Here is a 24663-nt window from a genome sequence, read left to right on the forward strand (position 1 = left end):
CCACAAGCTAGAGGGGTAAAATATAACCAAGCAATGAGCTTTGGAGCAGTTATCTTCCTTTTGTTGCATTCCTGCCATGTTTTTTTTTTTTTGTTGTTGTTGTTTTTTGCTTTTTTTTTTGGTCGTTTGTTTTTATTTTTCATTTCCTATTTTTATCTATTCAATTCAACTAGGCTTCATTAGCATGACTGTTTTTGCAAACAATGTTGCCAAAGCACTCAAATGTCAAAAACTGAACATATAGTCAGTCATAAGACATCACTGAAAATATAAAAAAAAACCTCCATAAAAAGAAACAATGACTATAATAAAAACAATAATAACAATAATAGTAACAATAGTAATAATTAGAATAATTAGATTAGTTAGAATAGACGAGTATAATAATGAATTCAGTGAATAATGAATGCAGTGAAAGATGTAAAGTAAAGTTGCTTCAAAATCTAATGTAGTAGAATGGAGAATATATAGGGAATAAAGAGTTACTTCAACCAACTAAGTGGTTGAAGTAAGGTGGTCTAAGGTGGTCTAAGGTGGTCTAAAGCACTGCCATCGCTGGTTCGCAAAGATCGCTGGTTCGAATCCCTGCCTTGCAGCTTGACATCAACTGCCCTAGAGAGAAGCCCTGAGAGAGCAGAATAGGCCTTGCTCTTTTTCTGGTTAGGTAGATGGCACTCTTTTTCACCTCATCACTTCTAGGGTGATGTCGATTGATCAGCACAAGGCTGCACCTGTGAGCTGATGTATCAGAACCGGTCGCTGCGCTTTCCTCCGAGGATGCTACATCAGTGGCAGTTCGAAAAGAGACGATAGCTGACTTCACATGTGTCGGAGGAGGCGTGTGCCAGTCTTCAGCCTCCTTGTGTTGTGGCATCACTAGTGATAGGGGGATATACAGCTATACAGTAGCTGCTGGAATGGTGGGACAATCAACCTAGGTGAATTGAAGGCAGAAAATTTGAAATAAATCCTTAAAAATAACAGAACAAAACTTGTTTTATATTCTTTTGTACTTTAAAAAAAATGCTATACCCTTCATTTTAATTTCAGAATAAATAATAATGAATAAGCAGGTGTCCCGATACTTTTGTCCCCATGACTTGTTGCCTTCCTTTTGTTGCATTCCTGCTTTAAACAGTCGTGCCCTGCCATGTTTGCCCTCTTAGGTCATTTACTCTTTCTTTCTCTCTTTCTCTCTCTCTTTCAGTCAGTCATGCATTCATTGACTTTTTTTTCTCTCTCTCTCTCTCTCTCTTATTTTTTGTGTGTGCACGGAGCGAGCGGAACCTCCCCCTTTTCCATTAAAGCTTAAAGGAGGCTGAGAGAAGGCTAGTCATGTATTTGTCCCCGAGTGGGTTTAAACAACATCCACACAGTGTCGGGGAGTCGTAAAGAGTGTCTCAGCCATGCCAGGTCAGACCTCGGCATATAAATCTAAGCCAACTGTGTGTCTACTATGAATAGTTAAGATGCAGGAGATGGAGGGAGGGAGGGAGGGAGCGAGGGACGGACGAATGGACAGGCGAACGAACGGAGGGAGTGATGGAACTCACCCCAGAGCTCAGGGCATCTCTTTGTGAGTGCGTGTGTGTGTGTGTGTGTGTGTGTGTGTGTGTGTGTAAGAGTGTGTGTGAAACTAAACCACAGAGCAAACACTCTGATCCTCAGCCACCACTGGGAGGGAGAAAGAGAAAGACCACTGTGTTGCACTCTGCCCATTTCCCATAAACCCCCTGCTCGACGGGGCGGCCCTGAAAGACTCTCCCCGCATTCAAGAGATGTTTTTCCCTCTAAAGACTTTCCTCCAGACGTGTTGCGATGCGGTTTCGTGTATTATGTCAAACAGATTTCCCCCTCGGCGGGCGGGGAGGAGCCGACGTTAGTCACCATTGTCTCGCGTGTATTTCCACTTTTTCTAATGCTGCGCCGTTTTTATCGCTATTTGTTTGCGCTAATCTCCAGTGGCAGCCCATTCCATTCCGAAACAGGGTTTCAATCAACCCCGCAACATCGTACAGGCAACACGTTCGCTCTACGGGCCCTGATCTTTCCGCCTGAGCGCTCCACATTCATACGTGTAAGTGGCCCACAGCTATCATTAGTGTACAGAACACAACAGCGTATATTTTCCAAATCAATAACTTCATGTTCAAGGTCTGCAGCATGAACTGTGCACGGGAGAGTGGCTGTTTCCAATTCTGGACTGTGCATTCTATTACTACTACTACTACTATGACTACTACTACTGCTACTGCTGCTGCCACTGCTGCTTTCATCAATCCTGTATACTGCCATTGAATGACATCAATGTGCGAGAACACAGCTGTACGAACATTTAACATTTCTGTATCGGCAGCCATAGCCATAGCCACAGCCACATAGATACCTTACCATTATCCTCTCTATAATGTTCAACTGATGAAAAAAAAAAAAGAGTGATCAGTGACAATGAGTCATGTATAGAAAGAATTGAGCTGGTGTTGGTTTACTATTGAAAAGTGTTTAAAACATTATTAACATCACATAATAAATTATATTTTCATCTTAGGTTATATAATTAATTAAATGTATATGCAATTTAAATATTAATAATTTAGTCAATATTGAAGTTCAACACTAAAGAATAGCGATAATGTTCCTGGGTCATTTCCCATGCTGAACAATCACACATATAGATAGCAATATACAGTATACATATATACATATAAATACAAATATAAAAACAATATTGTCTCCGTACGTCATACACTTATCTTTTGCTCAGTGGTTATATAATCAATATATTGTGTAATCATTTCTTTTATATGAATTATTTATATGATATTTGTACATATTAATTCAAATAAACTTTAATTGTGTGTGTGTGTGATATACCGTATATAATTAGACATAATATAAACACATTCAATTAATCATTTTCCATTTACATGTTCATTACATTAATTTGAGCCCATTATGAGTTAAGATTAAGGTTCAATCATCTCCAAAAAAAAAGTAAAACATACTTTTTCTATGTTTCTAAAAATGAGTTAGTTTGAACTGTAACATAACAGTTAATCCAGTTGTCATGGTTTGATATCGGTTACTGACAATTCACTCATTTTTGTAAGAAAAAAAATAAATATTTTTATATATATATATATATATATATATATATATATATATATATATATATATATATATATATATATATATTTAGCTATATTGGCAAACTAGACAGTATACACATTGGTTTTATTTCTTCTTATTTTAAGCATAAACATATTGGTAAAATTACAGTAAAGTTACAGTAAAAATAAAAAGGATTATTATTATTATTTTCACAGCATTAAAGTCACTAGAAACAACGATTGTTGTCTTGCAAGTTGGTGTCAATTAAATTAATATGGAGTATGTTTTACAGCTAAGAACAGTACAGAATATTTGAAAAACAAGATGGTTTTCTACACACATAATCAAACTTGCAACATATTACAGTCATTTTAGTGGCTGTGAAAGTCAGTTGGTTGCCAGTTCTTCGCTTTTTTCAGCTGTTGTTGTCTCTAACACAGTGTAAAGCAGGGCACTTGTATTTAGATCTGATATACAGTGCTGACCACGGCGTACGTGGGTGTAGATAACCGCACTCTATAGATATCTACAGCTCTACCCACAACACCCAGCTGAGTCACTGAATCCCCGACTCCACCTCTGACTCCATAAATAGAACAAATAAAAACAAACAGGTTCCTCTCAGAATAGAGATTTTTATATTTCTATTGTTCTATTGTATTTTAATGGATATAAAAATTATAAATTATATCATTTAACCTATTATGCTCTATGACTGTAATTACATCCTGATGATTGCTTATCTGTAAATGCAATTTAATGCAATGTAATATAAACTAGCTAAGTTGTTCCTAAGTTACAACGGTGTATATATACACTAATCAAGCACCAATCAAATCAATTAATAATTTTTTTAAAAAGATTTATTTCTAATTTTCTCCTATTTTCCACAATTTAGCTTGGCCGATTGTCCCACCCATTCAGCTGCTAGTCAGCTGTATATCCCCCTATCACTAGTGATGCCACAACACAAGAAGGGTGAAGACTAGCACATGCCTCCTCCGATACATGTGAAGTCAGACTCCGCCTCTTTTTGAACTGCCGAATAGCATCATAGCACACTCGGAGGACTCGATTTCCTGATACATCAGCTCACAGATGCATCGTGCTGATCGACATCACCCTAGTAGCGATGAGAGCAGTGGAAAGAGCACCATCTACCCACCCAGAAAGAGACTAAGGTCCATTGCACTCTTTCAGGGCTCCGGCAGCTGATGGCAAGCTGCATGAATAGGATTCGAACCAGCGATCTCCTAGTCATAATTGCAGCTCTTAGCCCGTTAGAGATAATTCATTACGCTACTGTCTTCTGTCTACTGACATGATTCTATTATTATTCTGATCCACAGTGAAACCAGACCCTCCAGAGAAGGTAGTGGCCACGCCCATCCCCAACAACGTCCGGCGGCTGGTGGTGACCTGGAACAGCCCCTCCACATGGCCGGACATCGACTCCTTCCCCCTCAAGTACTTTCTGCGCTACAGGCCGCTCATCAAAGACCAGTGGCAACATGTAAGAGCTGTTCTGTTCTGCTGTTTTTTTTCTCTTCTTTCTTTTATCTTCTCTTCGTACTGTCCATTCTGAAGACTTATTACTGAACAAATGATGCCAAATCGAGTCACAAAGACCTTCATTATCAACCCATACAAGAAAATCTACAGTGTAGCACGACAAGGTTCCATTAGGGCCTTGAATCAACACACAAGAAAGGGCCAGTGTTAACTAGACCACACACTGTGAATGACCAAGACCCTACATACTGTACAAAATGCATTTGAGCCACGTGCATTGACTCATAGATGGTTAAAAACTCCTTTTTTCTCTGTGTTGTATGAGTTGCATGTGAGTTTGTACACAATTTCTGGCACGACATCCTCTCAGGAGACCCTGGAAATGAATTCCTTGGACTGGATTTGCAGGGAACTTAAAAAAAAAAAAGCAGCACTAATGCCAGTCAGTTTCTATCTGCCAAATAGAAATTGGCCAGATAATATTGACCAATTGGCCAGATGTAAATGAAGCATGCATAAATCTTGGGTTGCCATTATCTGGACATTACCCAAGTATAAATAGACCCATAAGACAATGGACACTTCAGAACAGTTGGATTGCTCTTTCTTTTATATCTGCTTGGCTTTTTGCTTGGATTTTGCCTGATTTGTTGTCCATGAATTTTCGTAGATATACTGTATTGGCAGAGGTGATTTGTATGTGGATCCACATAGTTACTACATCTATCTATCTATCTATCTATCTATCTATCTATCTATCTATCTATCTATCTAATGCAAAAAATATTGTGAACTATTAGTAAACTGGTTTAAATTTTTGCATGTGGTGCCCCTCTGGGCTCTATTTTGGAGCCTATGAAACTGCTGGCATCTATCTATCTATCTATCTATCTGATTCAATGGGGTAAAACAGCTTTTTGTAGAGCTTGTGGCCTTTTAGTATGGTTTGTGGTTATGGTTATGGTTTATTTTGGGGCCTAGAAAATTGATATTCATTTTGATGTGTGGATCTAATAGGTTAAAAGGTTCTTTACAGAAGCTTTAGAGCTTCCATGTTGCTTGAGAGCTCAAATAGCTCAACAGGTGGCAACTTAGCATCAATACCTCACTACCCAATGCAATGCAATCCAATGCACCAAACAGTGTGAATTCTGCAGAGTTGTGCAAAAGAAAATACACCTGACCCGAGCAAATGAACTGTAAGTTCTATATTACCCATTACAGCAGAGTAACGCAGTGTAAGTGATAGGTAGAAGATTACAGATAGACGCACTATAATAGACTGTACTGCCAGCCTAATGAACAGTGCTTAAGTGGTAAAGGAAAGGAAAAAAGGAAAGAGAAAAAAAAAGCCTACCATGTAATAAAGTGGCTAATGCAAACGTCCCATTTCTGCAATCATTCCGCTGGCATTTTTGATTATGTTTTCATTTTTGATTATGAGTTCACAGCACGGTCAAACCACTCTGCCTTCGTCATGGTGCCAATCTCCAACTCTCTGCTGGAGATGATGCTCTGGCTCAGATAACTTGAGAAATTTGCCTTGAGTCCTTGAGTTCATAATCCCCCCCTCCAGAAGCTCTTAAGATCCCGTTGGCCCATCCAGAACTTAGCCAAGGCCCTCAGACCAATAGGAAAGTGAGATTTTTTTTTCTCTGCAGAGATCTGATCTGATAGGATCATGGGATTCGTTTCATAGGGACATCTATTTGTTAGCCAGCATGGCTGTACTGTGAATTTTCCAGCGGGTCTGGACTGCGAATTTGACTCTTCCCAGTGGATCTCGCAGGTGGCATTTAGGACTCGACAGTAAACAGAGGTAAAATTGGTAGGATTACGGCGGAGGTTTTTGAAATTCACCACCACCCATGGGTGATAAGGGGTTATACAAACTGGATGGCGCACCTGTTTCCACCATAATCTCTGTGGTTTCCTCCGTGCGAGGAACTGGTAATTGCTTTCTCAATGCCTCCTAATCTTTCAAATGAAACATTGGCTGACTTTGTTTGACAGATTTGTCTCTCTCAGGCTTGCACTGCCTCCAGGCATTCCGTACAGTGTGAGAGGGGGGGAAAAACGTGATTCGCCAACCAACCTGGATCAATACTGGATCCTACTGAGAGGAAAGCATCAGTTAAACGAAAGCAATTCGAAAACATTGACCATTACTACGAAGACATTGGACTGCGTGTACATGGTCCAGCAGAACATGTGTTTGTTTGACATTTTTACAAGTGTAATGCATCACTGAATCAAAACGAAGGACTAAAAGTGTATATAAATAAACGTCTTTGAGCACTTAAACTACAGCCTTTTTATGAGTATAATTCTATTACATGCAATAGCCTACCATTCAAATGTTATTACATTGAGTTACCCAAAGAATTTGCAATTACATTCATTACATTCATTTCATTGCAGACTGTAGACTGTAGAACCCCAAGAAATTTTATGTTTTGTCTGGTCAACATCTGGTCAAATTTCATTTGTTGATTTACTATACATCCATTTCCACATTTCAGGTCTGTCACACATTCCAAAACTGGAAAGATTGGACAGTAACAGATTCCCCACTTTGCAATGTTGCCATTTCTTTTTTTTTTTTACAGATCTTAAAATTAGTTTTGGCACTGAAAATACCAAGAAATTAAATGTTTCAAGTGTTTCAAGTGTTGTTTTTTCCCATTTTTCCTGACAATATGTCTTAAGGTGCGCAACAGTATGGGGTTGTTGTTGTTGTATTTGTAGTATATTTTGTTCCAAAGTTCTTCCCACATTCTTTATTGGGGACTGATCAGAACTGCAGACAGGCCAGTCCAAGACTTGCACCCTCTTCTTCTGCAGTCGCGCCTTTGTAAGGTGTGCAGCATGTGGTTTAGCATTGTCTTGTTCAAAAAATGAATGAATGTTCCTGGAAAAAAAAGTTCGATAACACTTTCTATGAATGTCATCTCTATAAGACTCTATAAACATACTCATAACACATTATAATGCATGCATAATGCATTATAAACATGGCTATACATATTTATAAAAATGTATAATACATCATACCTATGTTTATTATGCATCATGAACTGTGATTATAATGCATTAATAGCTGTGGTTATAACATGTTATACATCAATACCAAGAAACTTAGTCCCAGCTTGCAGACTGTATTATGACTAAAAAAGCTTCCAACTTATAAACACACCCTCAGTAATCCTATAAATATATTTTCAACCACTGATAAATTATTCTTGCCTTGAACATAATATTAATTATAGTCAATTATAATGTATTATAACAGGTCTTTGTGTGCTCTAAGTAAAGTGCCAGACTTTCATTGTGGGACTACATTATTAACACAGCTTATAATGTATTATGATCACAAGTCATACTGCTTTATAAACATGGCTATAATGTGTTATGCATTTTTATAAATATTTATAGCCATGTTTATAATGCCTTATGATTGCATTATAATATGTTATGAATGTGGTTATAGAGTCTACTAGAGATGGCATTCATAGAAAGTGTTACCACGTTACATTTACAGCATTTATGCGGGCACTCTTATCGAAAGCCTCTTACGAGGTTATTACTATTACAGAGGTAGGCCAATGTAGTGTTAGTGTTAGAAGTCTTGCCCAAGGACTCTTGGTATTGGTGTAGCACAGTATAGTCACCCAGACTATAGACTTGGAATTGAACCTCACTGACAGGTAGTGGTGTTATCCACTGCACCACACGAACCACAAACCAAAGTTTGCCAAAGTAATCCCAAAGGAATGCTCCTGTGGTTCTGTCAGCTATTGTTGAATGACAATTCTTAATACAGTGGCATCTAATGATGATAATGATAATTATGCACTGTAGAGAAAGAAATGAGCAAACCTTTTTGTTTCATCTTTCTTTGAGGAACTTTGTGTTTTGAACATTTTAATAAAGCATTTAGTTTTTACTGGAGAACCTCTGGAGAATCTTTGCTTATGAAAAACTTTTGTGGATATTGCTTTTGTACCAAATCATGATTACAATCACATGTTGGCATTATTTCGTTTATTAACTGACCATTATCTGGATTTATGAGCGTGATAAGAATTGAATTGTGGGCCTTTGCTGTTTACAGAACCAGACATTAGTTCTTAGAAAGACTTCAGAAGGATTTTCAGCTCTCTTCTCTCGTTTTGAAGTGGGTGTTTCGTACATTACGTCCGTTTCGCGGGGGCCCGCGCTTCAGCCGTGCCCCACATGTGCAAGCACTCACTGTATCATTGTAAGAGGGCTTTGGAGAGATGAAAGAGGCAGGTCTGAGTGTAGGAAGCCATCCATTCTGCTGAGGAATGGCGGAATGACACAGTCATCGCTGACGGATGGACGACCGGGGCTTGCATGTGCTTTCAAAGGCCAAGTTATGCTATGAAGAGCGGTTCACTGTAAATGATTGGTGGTCGTCTGGGTATGGTTAGCATGTGCTACAGTGGAGGCTCCTGAATCCACTGTTTTGGAAATGCACTGATACCGTTACTAGGCTGCAGGATGTGGGACCTAAACAAAGGCTTGAATGGGGCAATTAAGGAAAAATGTCCAGTGAGTGGCAGTTCTGCCAACGGGGAATGTCAACAGAGGCTACAGTTATTTAAATAACCACTCTGTGTCATTGTGAAGAGTAGAAAAGCACCTCAGAATTCATATCTATATGTCTGACCTTGAGGTGAATGAGCTACAACAACAGAATACCATGTTGGGTTCCAATTCTGTCAGTCAAGAACAGAAAGCGAGGGGCTGCAATCGCAATAGCTTATAGCACAAATTCTGCAAAACTGCTCAGTTAACATGCATTCATGTATCTAAGGCTCATGGTAGGATCAGTATTTGGCATCAAAAGCATACATCTATGGATTTCTGCAGCTCCTCCAGAGTGACCATGGGCCTCTTGGCTGCTTCTATGACCAGAGCTCTCCTTGCTTGATCTGTCAGTTTGGGTGGATCATGGCCATGTCTTGGTAGGTTTACAGGTTTAGAATACTTTTACTTTTTTACATTTTTGGATGATGGGTTGAAGAACAATGCCCCTTGGGATGCTCCAGGTTTTTAATAACCTAACCCTGCTTTGAACGTCTTCTCCACAACTTTATCTCTGACCTGTCTGGGTGAGTTCCTTGCTCTTAATGATGCTGCTTGTTTACTAGTGTTCTCTAACAAACCACTGAGGTCTTCAAGGAACAGCTGTATTTATACTAATGGGACTAAATTACATAAAATGAACTAATTAAGTGACTTCTGAAGGCAGTTGATTGCACTGGATTTAGTTTAGGGGTTTTAGAGTAAAGGGGGCTAAAAACGTTTGCACGTCACACTTTTCAGATTTTTTGATTTTTATTTGATACAAAATTTTGAAAGCCATGTATTTTACTTTATGCAATACTTCGCGTTTGTCTATCATTTAAAATCTCAATAAAATACATTTTAAGTTTGTGGTTGTAAGGTGACAAAATGAAAAAAAAAAAAAGTTAATGAAAGGTATGAATACTTTTGCAAATCTTTTGGGAATCGAGACGTTTCATCATGTCAACATGAATCAGAATCTAAAAATAAACAAGAATCTTCAGCCAGATTGTTTTGATATTATTGATCACACTGATTTCGAACCTTTGAACTGATTTTATTAGTTTATATGACTAAATCAGGCTTAATAGCCTATAATTGAAGACCTAAAAAAACAAAGGGCTCTGAAACAGGCTGCAGTTCCAACTGTTAGACTGGGAAAAAAGGATGCTGTGCCCATAATATAGTGTCTAATGCAGAAAAGTGGCATTTAAAATCCAGTTTTAAATGTCAAAACAAATGTGTTACGCATTGCTTCTCGCAGGAATGTGCTCTGTTTTGCTCCACATCTCTCAGCTACTGTTGGCTCCACTGTAGCGCTCGAAATGTCAGAGCGATATAACACGGAGTAGTGCGGTATAACTGCCTCATGCATCCCGCTGCATTGGCATTCCTATAATGGTAGAGAATGTTATTTTTTCCAGTATTGTTCAGATGAATGACTGAACTGAGGAGCTCAATACATCTGTGTTCTGGCTCAATAGCCATTGATTGTCTGGAAGCAGGAATGAGGAGGAATAGGCTACTGGAGGGTTTTGACAGGCTCTGACATGTTACACAGGTCTGTACAGGATTTCTCAGAAAAGGCATTCAGGCTTTTAGGTTCATACAGTGTTTCAAACGGTCAAACTGCTATAGCATGGTTTACATTTTAATGATTTATCAAATTCTTACCAGTTTCAGGAGCAAAAGCAAAAAAAATAAATTATCAAATTGTTATAGGCTGGTATAGGTGGTATGATGATGCGGATAATGTTTTCTTCACATAATTGGTCTTCATTTGATTGTCATCTTGAATGCCATAGATTATTATATAGAGTATTATTGCTGACCATGTGCATCCCTTCATGACCACAATTCACTCACCTATTAACAACTACACTGACAAGCCATGACAAGTCACAGGATGTAAATAGATTGTGGAGCGTTGTCTTAGAAAAAGGCTTGGAAACCTCCACAGCTGTATAGGTTGTGAGGTTGATCTTAATGATTTATTAAATTCTTTCTAGTTTGAGGAGCAAAAGCAAAAAAATAAAAAATAAAAAAAATAGTTGTACCTTGGGACTGGAAACAATAATGCATCACAAAACAGGATTGTGCCATATCATATCGTAAGCAATTTTTGCTCTGGAAAAAAAAAAATAAGAGACCGCTTAAAAATGATGAATTTCTTTGATTTTACTACTTTGAAAACCTCTGGAATATAATCAAGAGGAAGATGGATGATCGCAAGCCATCAAACCAAACTGAACTGCTTGAATTTTTGCACCAGAAGTGGCATAAAGTTATCAAAAAGCAGTGTGTAAGACTGGTGGAGGAGAACATGCCAAGATGCATGAAAACTGTGATTAAAAACCAGGGTTATTCAATCCAATATTGATTTTTGAACTCTTAGGAATATGAAGTTGTTGTCTTTGCATTATTTGAGGTCTGACAGCTCTCATTTTTTGCAAACAAATGTTCTAAATGTTCCAAATTATTATTTGAAATTTGGGAAAAATTGTGTCCGTAGTTTATATAATAAAACAACAATGTTCATTTTACTCAAACATATACCTATAAATAACAAAATCAGAGAAACTGATTCAGAAACTGAAGTGGTAAAGCTGTATTTCACAAAAACTTGCCTTGTTATGAACTCAATTTATTTTCAATTGTTTAATCGCAGTTTATATACATTCCACGATTCCCTGTGTGTTCTAAGTGTCACAGAAATTAAAGGGCCTTATCTGTAATTATAGATACAGAATAAACTAAAGATAAAATAGTTCAAATAGTAATTCTACTTAGAACAAACTAATTTTTTTTTTTTCCAGATTTTCTTATTTGTGTTTGGTGTAAACCAGAGAAGGATGCCTTGAGAATGTTAAGAATGTTAAGGAGGCCAGTTACCCTCTAGGACTCCTCCTATCACCATTAATGCCCCAACACTTGGAGGGTGAAGCCTCCACCAGCCACCACCTCTTTTCCAAATGTCCCTGACCAACATTACACAGAGAAGAGAGCCCCATCTACCCACCCAGTCAGAGCAAGGTCAATTGTGTTCTCTCTCGGACTCCGGCTACTGAGGGCCGGCAAGATCATAATTAGAGTGCCTTAGATCATAGTGGCATAGTGGTCTTAGAAAGCTGGATCACTCAGAGCCCCTGCAATAAGCCTTATGTTTGAGCCCTGATTCACACACAGATTTTTCTCATTAGCAGGAGAGAACATTTAGCAACAACATTAGCATTAGCTTCTTTTCTTCTTCTGATGTTCTAAAAGAAACCGAGAAAGCGAGAGTGGAGTGAGAGAGGCGGAAAGGCCAGACTGAGCTGAGGAATGACCACATGTGTTTCATGCTTTGCAGGTGTGTTTTTTTTTTTTCTTCTTTTTTTGCTACATATATAAAGGCAGTGGTCTGAAGAATTGAAGGATGGGCACAGCCAGAGAAATGGAGGGTGTTTTTTGGAGAAGGGGAGGAGGGGTGGGAGTATAGATGAAGGCAGCAGACCATTCGTCTTCCTCCTCCTTTCATTTTCAGAAATGATGCACTTAAACTCTGCTCCTAACGAGCCGCAGCAGCGCCACTCGCCCAAATGAGAAACGACTGGGCCAGCAGAGGATTCTGGGATTGGATGCAGATAGCAGAGCAAATCCGGCCTGCATGCCTTCCCAGAGGCCTCTCCTGTTTCAGGTGATCGCGGCCGTGTGACCGATCGGCATTTATTACGCCGTGTTCCATCTACCGAAAACCCAAAACAACAAATTACAGCAATGCTTTTAAAGACGCTATAAGATACGGCGCGAGGAGAGGCGGGGATTTCACATGGATTTTCAATATTTCATGGTTGTCCATAATAATCATCATAGGTTTTCTGTGGGTTCTCGCGTGCCTCCAGCTAAAACAGCAGCCAGAGAATATTAGAGGTAGAAGCAGAATAAGCTCTTCAGGCTATTCAGGTCTCTAGATATGGTTTTGTACTTTTTTCTCTACTGGAGATTTCCTTTTTTTAACACATTGGAGATGTTTTTAATGCAGTAACTGTATTTTTGCCAACTTTTCTCAAGCCATATTAGTTTGTGGGGATTAAATTCACATGGGGATGTGGGGAAAAAATAGTTATTACCGAACACTGCCAGTAATTTTAGTTTAAGTCCTGCAATTGCACCATTGCCATTCCTTTTTCTAAGAAAACAGGACGCTCTCTTTTTTCAGTAAAGGTCTGGAGATATGTACCTTCAATAAAATGAGCTGTATGATGCTGTAAAATGATGTCAGGTTTTATTAATCATTAAAAAATATGTAAATATTACATAAAAATGTAAATAGAGTTTTCTAAGCTTTTCAGAGGTATGGAGGTGCTTAAAGGGGCACTAAACCCTTTTTTTCTGACTCCACCTCAACTCAAATTTGAAAAAGGCTAAAAAATGTGAGGGATAGTTTGGGACTGGGTACTGGGTGATGTATGGGTTTAGAGATGGCAAGGCAGGAGGGAGAGCTGATTGGCTGAGTTGCAGCAGCAGCCAATCAGCAGATTGATCTGCATATTGTGATGTGTCCGCGTACGAAAGTACACGGAAACATCATCCCCGCCTATAGCACAGTTGAACCTGAGAGGGCGCTGCAGAGGCAGAAATTACCACAATACAAGTGTTTTTTAAAGGTTAAGAAATGTGGTACCACTTTAAAATAAGACCACCTTAATAAAGAGTTTATAAATGGTTTACAATTAGTTTATTAATGGTTACTAATTAGGTTGTAAATGCCTTAAAAATCATTAATAATCAGTCTTATTTTAAAGTGGAACCAGAAATGTTTATACATTTTTTTACACAGGACTGGTATGTTATTACTTTAAAAAAACACATTTCAGCTATTAATTAGAAAAAGTATGGTTTAGGGTTTAGTGGTTCTTTAAGGAGGCTTTAGTTTCATTGCGCAATTAAACAAATCCATTGTACAAAACTCAAATCCAGAGGACAAGAACTTCACATAAAACTTCTCAGAGGCACAATGCTTCTCATAGCTTTACATATTGTAAGTCATTGTGTAGCTCGGCCTAGTGTTTAGCTTAGCCTATAGCCTACATACAGTACCAGTCAAAAAATTGGAAACAGCCTCTACATTTTGTAACAGAAAATGTATTACTTCTAAAAGTGGGATATAAGATTAGATTTCAGCTGGCTTTTGAGGTGCCGGCATTGTGTAAATCGAGTAGCTACTCCCATCACAGTCATTTATGCTGAGTGCTGATGCTTTTTTTCCTGTGCGACTTGGTCATACATTTTAGAGACATTAAAAAAAAAAGGGGAAAAATGGAGTACCCCACCACAAGTAAAACTATTCACATCCAATTAGGGCTTTAGTAATGAAAGGATTTATGATGTCTTATACAATTCAATGCTTGTATGGTTTAATGGTTGATGGTTATTTATTGAAGAAATGTCTAAAAAGCCTTTTTTGGACATAAATTACGCACTTTTGTTTTGGACTGGATTGCAGTAGTGGGTCGGTATTATTAAAATTAAATTTTTAGTCTAGACTGGGTCTAGAAACCTGTCAAAAATTTTATGGTATTTTTTTTTTTTTTGCTAGGAAACTTTGTGCCACAGTTTTTGAACCATTAGCACATTCCATTTTTTTAAGGTTGTTCAGTCTTATGTGTGATTCAGATTTGTATGTACAATAACTTTTAAAATACTGGGCATATGGTTATGTGTATGTTTTTTTGTTTGGCCCATAGGATTGTATGGAGTGCATACAGTAAGTGCAGTGCACCCTTATACATCACAATGCCACAAATACAATAGTAACACCCAACCGACCGCATGGGATACCACAACTACAACACATGACAACATGCTAGAGATGACTTAGCAATTAACAACTACCTGTAATACCACAGTAACCACCTTAACCACCGTAACCCTGCAAAGTAACTGTAAAATAATTGTAAAAGCAAAAGCTACAGTAAATTTCCACCTACAGTGATCTGAATTTGATTGGTAGTGCATTATGAACCCTCAGCATGTGAGCATGCAGATATCTGTGGCTTTGCATTACTGAAACGCTTTAAAAATGTTGGGGCACGAGATGAGATGGTGGGATATCTTGTGAAAATGAAGTCATTGCAATAAGAACCGCGAGGAGCCCATCTAAACCGGGCTCAGCCTGATCATTTCGGCGATTCCAGCGGCGCAAACAAAATGCATGCTGGCTAAGCGCAGCTTTTGTTGGGTGTAATATAATACAGAACTGCTTTGGATCAATTGGATTCCTTTGTTCACGTAGATTTCTATTTCCAGCGACTACTCCATTCTGACTCTATTGTCTCCCTGCAGTTCAGCTAGATTTTATCCCAGTTTTTTTTTGTTTCTCTCATTTTTGTAACCTGTATTTTATTCTATAGCAACGAGCTGTGGAGCAGTAGAACTAGCTTCTCTGGGGTGATGGAGATCATCAGATACCTTTGGAATAAGTCCATGTGACGATTGTGGTCTGAAACTGGACGCAAAAATTAGCAAATTGGTGCAGAATAATAAAATATGCTACTTTAATAACTAATTCTTGCAAAAAAATAGATAACATAAAGAAAGCAATGAACCTATTGATAGGTTTGTGTCACAGTTGAGCTGTTGAACCATCCAATCATCTATCAGTACTTGATGGATACCTGACTATTGCTTCTGTGGCAGAATACAATCAAATCATCACACTGCAATGTTCAAACATCTCATACATGTCAAGTTGACTGAATTTAAGGACTACATCCACAGAACAAGGAACACCTGGCAAAAGTAATTACCAAAGGGGTGGAGCTAGATATTACCTATATCCATTCTAATGTTTGCATTTAGCTACTTTTTGTAGAGATGTATTGCCAATAGAATAGGACTCTCTGGAGCAGATAGAGATAAACCTTAGAGCGCTGACATTGACACCATGCGTAATAATGCCATGCAAGGACTCTATAGATGGTTATAACGCTCCCACAGCATTGAGCTGTGGAGCAGTGGAAAAACTGTGCTCTCAGGAATGATGGTTGGTGCTCCATCCAACACTTTTGGGGTGGTCATCACTTCATTCCTGACCTTACTAACAGTTTTATTAGTGAATTCAATCAAATTCTCAAAGCAATTCTGCTTAGAATTGTACTAGAAAGCATTTCCTGGAGAGTAGAGACAATACTCCAACAAAAGCTTGATAAAATACGTTTCAATACCCATGAATTTGAACAGCCTCAGTAATTTACTAATTTACTTCAAAATGTGAAACTCATATATTATATAGATGTATTACACACAGAGTGATCTATTTTAAGCCTTTATTTATTTATTTTATTGTTGATGATTATGGCTTATAGTCAGTGAAAACCTAAAAATCAGTGTCTTAGAAAATTAGAATATTATATAAGACCAATTTGTACTTTTGGCAGTGTGGGCAGTGTGCCAAGTCCTGCTGGAAAATGAAAGCCTCCATAAAATCTCCATAACAGTTGTCAGCAGAGGGAAGCATGAAGCTCTGTAGGATTTTCTAGAAGAAAAAAAAAGCACTGCACTGACTTTGGACTTAATATAACACAGTGGATCAACACCAGCAGATGACATGTCTCTCCAAACCATCACTGATCATCAGTACATTATTATTATTTTTTTTTTTGGAAATCAAGGGAGCAGAGTCTGGAGGAAGAGTGAAGAGACACACAGTCCAAACTGCTCGAGGTCTAGTGTGAAGTTTCCACCAATCAGTGCTCATCCTAAGTCTATATTCAATATTTGCCTATATTTTCTATATATTCTAAATTATTAAGTGGCTTCTTGGACTTCTTGAGTGGATGATTTATTACTAAAAAATGACCTTTTATTGTGAGGAAGGGTCAGATATCAACACTCATACACACACACACACACACACACACACACACACACTCACAGATGTATTGACTATCTGACCGTGTGTCATAGGCAGCCCTAGCCATTAGCCCGTGATGTCAGCCCCGGCGCAGCTGTGATATCACTTTACACTCGCCATCCATCTCTGGCACCAGTCCTGTCAAAGAGACCTGATGGGCTGGGCACTGGAATCATGCCTTTGTTCAATAAATGTGTTATATATGTACCAGAGAAGGTTATAAGAACGTTTAGCAACATTTTACAAAGATTCTAGGAAGGTAAGACGTCTGTAACGTTAAACAGAAATGATGTTCTATCAGGAAGACTCCAAGCAAGGCATACGTGAAATAATAACAGCTTTAATTACGATAGTATTAACAATGTATCAGATAACAATTCATCTAAAGTTAGTGGTAACACTTTCTATGGATCAGGTACCTATAAAGCATTCTAAATGCACTCATAAAGCTTCATAAACCATTCATAATGCTTTATAACACTTGACATAAGCCTTTCTAACTATACATAAGTGTTTATAATCTCAAACATGAAACGTTATAACACCACAGTATAAAGCTTTATAGCACGAAGTGATATAATGCATTACAATTTATGTGTATTTGCTGTTCTTAACGTTATTGGTAAGACCTGTTTCATAAAGCTTAATAGATGTTGAGTTCACTCACATAATGCTTTATCAAGAACCACAGCGATGTTAAAATGAAAATTGTTCTTTAAATACACATAAAATCTAATGAACACTTATAAGCGCTTTTTACAGACTTTACAGCCTTACAGACAAAGTGATGTTATTTCACATTACCATAGGAGTATAACAAATTATAAACCTTCATAAGCATTTTTCACAGACATGTGAAAAAGTGCTGTTATTCCACATTACCATGTAAGGCATATAACAAATGATAAAAAGCTTTCTAATCATTTTACCTAGAGTATGTTAAAAAAGCTTATAAGTGTTCATTAGATGTTATGTGCATCTACAGAACGATTTTTATTTAAAATATAACATATAGCAGTTAGAGGGAAGGCATCGCTGTGGATCTTGATAAAGCAATATGTGAGTGAACTCAACATCTATTAAGCTTTATGAAACAGGTCTGACCAATAATGTTAAGAACAGCAAATACGAATATATTATAAGGCATTATATCGCATTGTGCTATAAAGCTTTATACTGTGGTGTTATAACATTTTGTGTTTGAGATTATAAACATTTATTTCACTTATGTCAAGTGTTTCAAGTACATACACATTATGAATGCTTTATGAAGCTTCATTAATGCATATATAATGCTTTTTAGATACCTGATTCATAGAAAGTGTTACCAAGTTAATCTTTGGCGTAGGCCCTGCTGTCGGCCCAGATATGCGGAAGCCGGACCCTCGCCGATTCTGCAATATGTAAGAGGGAAGGGGCGGAGCCAACCCCCAGGCAGCCAGTAGGACCAAACTGGAGGCGGTGGGGAGGAAGGAGGAGAAAACGAAACAGCACCTGCAAGCAGAGAATGGGTCTTATAAAGGGGAGGTCTTATAAAGACAAGAAGAAGCTGGTGATTGGTTGAGATATGAGTGACGAGCACAGAAGTTTTCTGCTAGAACTAGCTTATAGAAGCTTATAGTTCTAGAAGGAATGTTCTGGAAAAACATGACATAATAACAGTTTGCATCACAATTATCACATTATAAGCTATTATCGCAGCTAGACGAATACCAGACTCTGGTGAATAGAGCGTAAAAATGAACTTGAAACTGACGTTTCTTAGTAAAAAGTACAGAAAACAATATATTTTTTATTATTTTGTTCTTTCCAATAGAACATTTTCCTCATTTGGTTCCAGCTCACCTTCTTACAGTCTATCTTCATCCATCGCTATGCTCGTTATATAATATTCACGTCAGTGAGATTTGCACTGACTGTTTGATCTGCCGGCTAATGTGTCCATCTCTGTGGAAAGTGGGCTTTCGCATGCTTTGCGAAGCTTTGAGTTAATTGGTGCTGTGCTATGGCTGGCCAGTCTCTGTAGCCTCTGTAGCTGTCTAAAACACAGAGCTTGTCCTCTCTGCCTTTGCCTTCTATCTGTATGATGGCACGAACATGTGTAGAGCTGTCAGAGTGCTGCTTCTTCTTCGCCTGCATGTGGCTTTTTCTGTCGTTTTCTACATGGTGTGGAATATATAGGGCCCTGGCTTTGCTTCATTTAAGAAGGCGCAAGAGCTGTTTACCAATTACTTACAAGATTACATCAAGAAGAAGTCTGATGTGACACTTAGGGCTCTATCGTACACCTTGTGCAAGGCATGTCGAGATGCTCATTGCTATCTTACACCCCGTGAACAGTGTATTTTCAAGTCCTTGTGCCCGCGCCATTAAAAAGGTCAGGAATAAATCTATACTGATGGGCGTAGTGGTCTGAAAGGGAGGTGTGTTGCTATCTTGACAGCGGAAAACATAGTTGCACCACTGCCTTAAAATGAACCTAGACAACAGTCAATCATCATTTACTCATGCTGTTCCCTTAAATGAGCTGCTGGTGTATCTTCACAGCGTGAACGTGCAGGTCAGTATCCTCTGCTGAGACGCGCAAAAGCTCAGCGCTGTTAAGATACGAATACGCCAAAGTCAGAGCTCACCTGCCTCTTAAAAGAAATGAGTGACAAATGACTCACTGATTGGCTTATATTTTATGTTATGCACAAAAAAAACACGCCCATAATTAATTAAGAGTTTTTGAGAATTAATAAGATTAATATTTTTGTGCCCACACAAAATCAAAAACACACCGACACGCCCTAAATCCAGCTGCGCGATCTGCAATAGACTGATTTGGGTAACTCTTGGTCATATTTAGTATGTAACGTGTCTAATGCATGTACAACACAAGAGACGTCTTCCAGACGTCTCGACATGGAGTTGTAGAGGTTCTCAATGGTGTCCTCTGATAATCCATAATCATGCAGCTTTATTATTCACACAGTTGCTGTAGATGTTGCAGTAGGGGTGGAATGTTGACAGCAGGTTCAGTAGTAACATTGTTCTGTTGGAACAGTACGCTGGATTGATTGTTCACATTGGGCTCTAAAAGTACCTTTGATGAAGGCGAGTCATCAAGACAAAATTTTGACTCGTCACTGAAGATGACCCACTGCTCTTCTCAATCAATCCATGACCACCCACCAAGTTCTACTCACGTTGGTTGATTTCTTCTGGGTTCAACCATTTTTGGACAATAGGGGTATTTCAGAAACCCCCTTCAGCAGATCATGCAATTTCTTGGCCTGATTTTAGCAAGCTGAGGAAAATAGTCAGGCTGTCGATAAGAAAAGCTTGACCCCTCCCTGAAGTCAGAGTATAATTCACACTCTGATTTTATTCCTGAGCGTTTTGTTTTCAGTCCGGAGCTTCTGCACTGCCTCCTCCTCTGCCTTGGCTGCCCTGGCTTTAATGGGCTTTTGTGCCGCTGCCAAAAGTCACTCTCATCCTCCAACCAGCACTTAGATTAATCAATAGTCCCCAGCATTGCAGTGCCATTAGCATGGCAAAGGAAATTAGAGGCACAAAAAGGTGGGGGGGTGGAGGGGGGGTCAGTCTGCACTGACATCAAGATCGTGAGCGGCCGTCCACCCACCCAGAATACACAGAACATACACAAGCAAAACATTAGACCTCCTTATGACCTTCTTTAGTGTCTTATTACCTCTGTAGCTAATTGGCATCAATTATAATCAACAAAAAAAAATTAAAGTGCGATACCTGCGTTTGGGAACAGAGGGCCACTGCAAACTGTGCTCACCAGATATAATACAATGATGCTGCAAATGTTAAAAAATCCAACATGCATTTGGCTTAATGGTGGCATTGTACACCTCACAGAATTAATGTTGACAGGTTTTGAGAAATGGTAGAAGGGAGCTAGGTAATTGCCTTTGTTTGCTGTATTAAAAACTCCCATCTTAGCTAGCTTGCTAACTAGTTAGTTGTTATCTAACTTAGTGACTGTAGAGTAAGTGTGTGTGTTCAGCCTGATTGTTGGGTTAGCTTGTTAGTAATCTTTTGATTATTTTGGTTACATTAGCTTTTAATTAGACCTCATTCTTATTTTTCTAGCTTTTAATTAGATCCTTCTTATTGTTTATTTATTATAACTGTTTTATTATTTGGCTCTGATTGTATTATTATCCTATTAATATCTTATTTTTATTTTTCTAGCTTTTATTTAGATCTTATTTTTATATGTCTGGTTTTGATTGTATTTTTATTCTATCATCATTTTCATTAATTTATTATATTGGTATTATATTTTAAGTATTATATTTTATTAGTGTTTATTTGTTTTAATTGCCTTTTTTTGTAATGTCTTGCTTGCTTGTGTTCTATTTCTCTTACTCTCTTTTTATGTGTGAAAAGTGCTATATAAATAAAGTTTATTATTATTATTATTATTATTATTATTATTATTATTATTATTATTATTATTATTAAATATTATTATTATTAAATATTATTATTATTATTATTATTATTATTATTATTATTATCCAGCTGGACGCTACAATACCTTGTAGCTACATTATAGCTACTTCCGTACCCCACAGCCTTATTTTGGTAGATGATGGTGACGTAGGTGCATGAATAAAGTGCATGGTAAGCAGGTTCACCTCCCATCGCTGGGGTCTTGGGTTCAAGTCCCTATCTGGGTGGAGTTTCTATGTTCTCTTTGTGTCTGCGTGGGATTCCTCCGAGAAAGTGTGCTTTTGACTGTTTGCCCAGATTGGAACTTTACAGTGCTAAGCTAGGCTAAGCTTTAGTATTCCACGCAACTCCTGTGAGCAGCTGCAGTGCCGTAAACCAGCCAATAAAAGCAGAGTTTATTAGTTAGCGTTTCCGTTTGAGGCCAAAAAAAAAGCACAGTGGTAATTAGGCTTGTAAAACTGCATCTGAGCATTTTCACCCCAAACCAAAGCATACCATTAGTGTTAATACCTCATATATTCGATAACATATATCACATACAGTTTGTTTTTCATATACAATATGTCATATTTAGCTCTGCCTCTTATAAATTATGCAATACATGTGTTTTTTAAAGATATTTGGAACATAATACAAGAGACTGCTGCTCTGTTTCTGTGTGTTCTGAGCTGCAGTGATTACAGATGAATTATTTTTTGAGCTTTTACTGCTTATTTTGTACTTTTGTACTACTTATATTAAAACGTGTAGGGCACATTGATTGTACATTATTAAGGTGAAATACTTTTTTAATCTTAATTACATATTCAGCTAGAGTGTGTTCTCTTTTGATTAGTTTTTTTTTTAATGAATAGATCAAATATATGTAATTCATGTAATTATCAACATTCTCAATGTTTTTGATTTGATGATGATTTTGATTTGTGTTTTTGTGTTTGGATTCCCTCTCTGTCTTTACCTACCATTTTTTTAAACACACACACACAAAGTCCCCAAAACACACACACGCCCAAGGCTTTGTCCAACAGTTGCTCATCCTAACAGATATAATTGCAAAACTGCTATCAGCAGCACTGCAGTTTTGAATGCTGGCCGAGGCAAGTGGATATTATTTGTCATTATCTGTCATCAGCCTGATCAGTCCGGCCTCCAGATGGCTCCCCCTCTCTTTTTTCTCTTTCTCTCTTTTGCCTCTCCTGGATTGCTCGAGACACAGATATTTTGTACCTTTACTCTTCTGTTACCATGTTTATGAAGTTTTAGAAGAATTTAATTTTTTGCTTTACATGTAACATAATGCTACCTGATAAATTGCATTTGCATTAAATTGAAACTTTTGTTTGCCACTGTAAAATCTTAAAATAAGCCTTAATCTTAAATCAAAAAATTTACGCAAAGCCTATCCTTACTAGCCTAAAAGGGTCCAAAAACAGTGCATATGAAGCAAACGCTAAATGAAATCTTAGTCCAAAGGAGGCCAAGGCAAAGTCTAGCCCAAATCCATGATGGCTGAGGACGTCAGAACACCAAATTTTCAACCTTCTAGCTGATGGCTGGAGTTGGCATCCCCAAAACGTGATGCTACCACCACCATGCTTAACAGTGCAGTGTAATGTTCTTTGGGATCGTTGTGGTCATTCTTCTTTTTATTCTTTTCTTTGAATTATTGCATTTTCTACTATTATTGCATGACAGTGTAAAAATTGCTTGACTGCAGACAGGGATACTGGTGTTCTAGCCATTTCTGGTCTATGGCAAGTCAGTATCTTGGTGGTTCTATGGTTGTTCCTGTCTATTCAAGTCAGTATTTCCTCTCAGAAAATGGTGGAGGAGTTTGGGTCTTCTTCTTGTCATTTCAGACCTTGGAAAAGTGTCTAAATCCACTGATAACATGACTGATTTGATGAGGATATGGAGGAACTCCCAACTGTAGTCAATCATGATCACTAGCAGGAAGTTAAGAGGCCTTTTTGTTGGCTTTATTTTTTAGTTTTGGACTTTCTGTGCCACTAAAATAGTAATCTAGGTGCGTAAAGTGAACAATTAAACATTTTTGTTGTTTTATTCTATACACTACAGACAACATTTCACCAAAATTCCAAAAGAAAAATATCGTCAGACTTTTAGACCTCAAATAATGCAAAGGAAGCAAGTTTATATTCATAAAGGTTTAAGAGTTCAGACATCAATGTTTGGTGGAATAACCTTGGTTTTTAATCATAGTTTTCATGCAAATTGGCATGTTCTCCTCCACCAGTCTTACACACTGCTTTTGGATAACTTTATGCCACTCCTGGCGCAAAAATATAAGCAGTTCAGCTTGGTTTGATAACTTTTGATTATATCCTAAGGTTTTCAATTTGGTAAAATCAAAGAAACTCATAACATTTAACTGGTCTCTTATTTTTTCCATAGCTGTATGTGTATACAAATCAATAACTCCTTGAACAAACAGCACACATTAGAGGCTGATTTGTTGCGCCTTCCTTAGGTAATCTATTGCCCTTTTGGTCAAAGGATTAACACCAGCTAAATATCTCAGTGATGTTTTGCATTAGAAAGTAGGGGATTGACACTTGCTACAACCCAAATGGCCTTTTCTATTAGCCAGGCTTTGCTAATCAATTTGCTCAGCGCAGATCTCTTACAGCACTGAGTGATGGGCACGGTTCTGGAGACTCGGGACCTTGGAACCTGCACTGGGAATGGACTCCAGCATACTATTCATCATGTTTACATTTCCAGTTGACACTAGCTTCCGGAAGAAGCGGCGCAGTTGTATCTCTTTAGTGTTGTTACTTTGGTACTGCACTCTGCTGGGCATTAATATTTAACACAGCATGCACCTGCAGTGTGATTAAGCAGCTCGTCTGGGGAGCACTGGGGCTATTTTTCGGCCCGGGCTCGGCGAGGTGCTTCTGATGGCCTGATAGTAGATGTGGAGTGGGTGAAAAATACACTTTGGCTGCTGTTCTCTCCTGCAGAGGGGAAATCCTCGCAATGTCAGTGCATAATGGGTTCTGTAGTTCAGTGGCTTCAGTAGTTGAGCGCCCAGCAGATTCAGGCTGGATACCCCAGAG

At 38.1% G+C, this 24663-nt stretch overlaps 1 protein-coding gene across 2 annotated transcripts in view; it reads left to right on the forward strand.

Moving 5' to 3' along the window:
• cntfr (ciliary neurotrophic factor receptor) overlaps positions 1-24663 on the forward strand; it is a 331119-nt gene that overhangs the window by 273101 nt on the left and 33355 nt on the right. For both annotated transcript variants that reach the window (XM_007260812.4, XM_049468527.1), the window contains one exon: positions 4461-4624. In XM_007260812.4, coding sequence (XP_007260874.3) covers positions 4461-4624 — 164 coding nt within the window. The remainder of the gene's footprint in view (positions 1-4460; positions 4625-24663) is intronic.

This window comes from Astyanax mexicanus, chromosome 20, assembly GCF_023375975.1.
Source record: "Astyanax mexicanus isolate ESR-SI-001 chromosome 20, AstMex3_surface, whole genome shotgun sequence".
Classification (NCBI taxonomy): Eukaryota; Metazoa; Chordata; class Actinopteri; order Characiformes; family Acestrorhamphidae; genus Astyanax; species Astyanax mexicanus.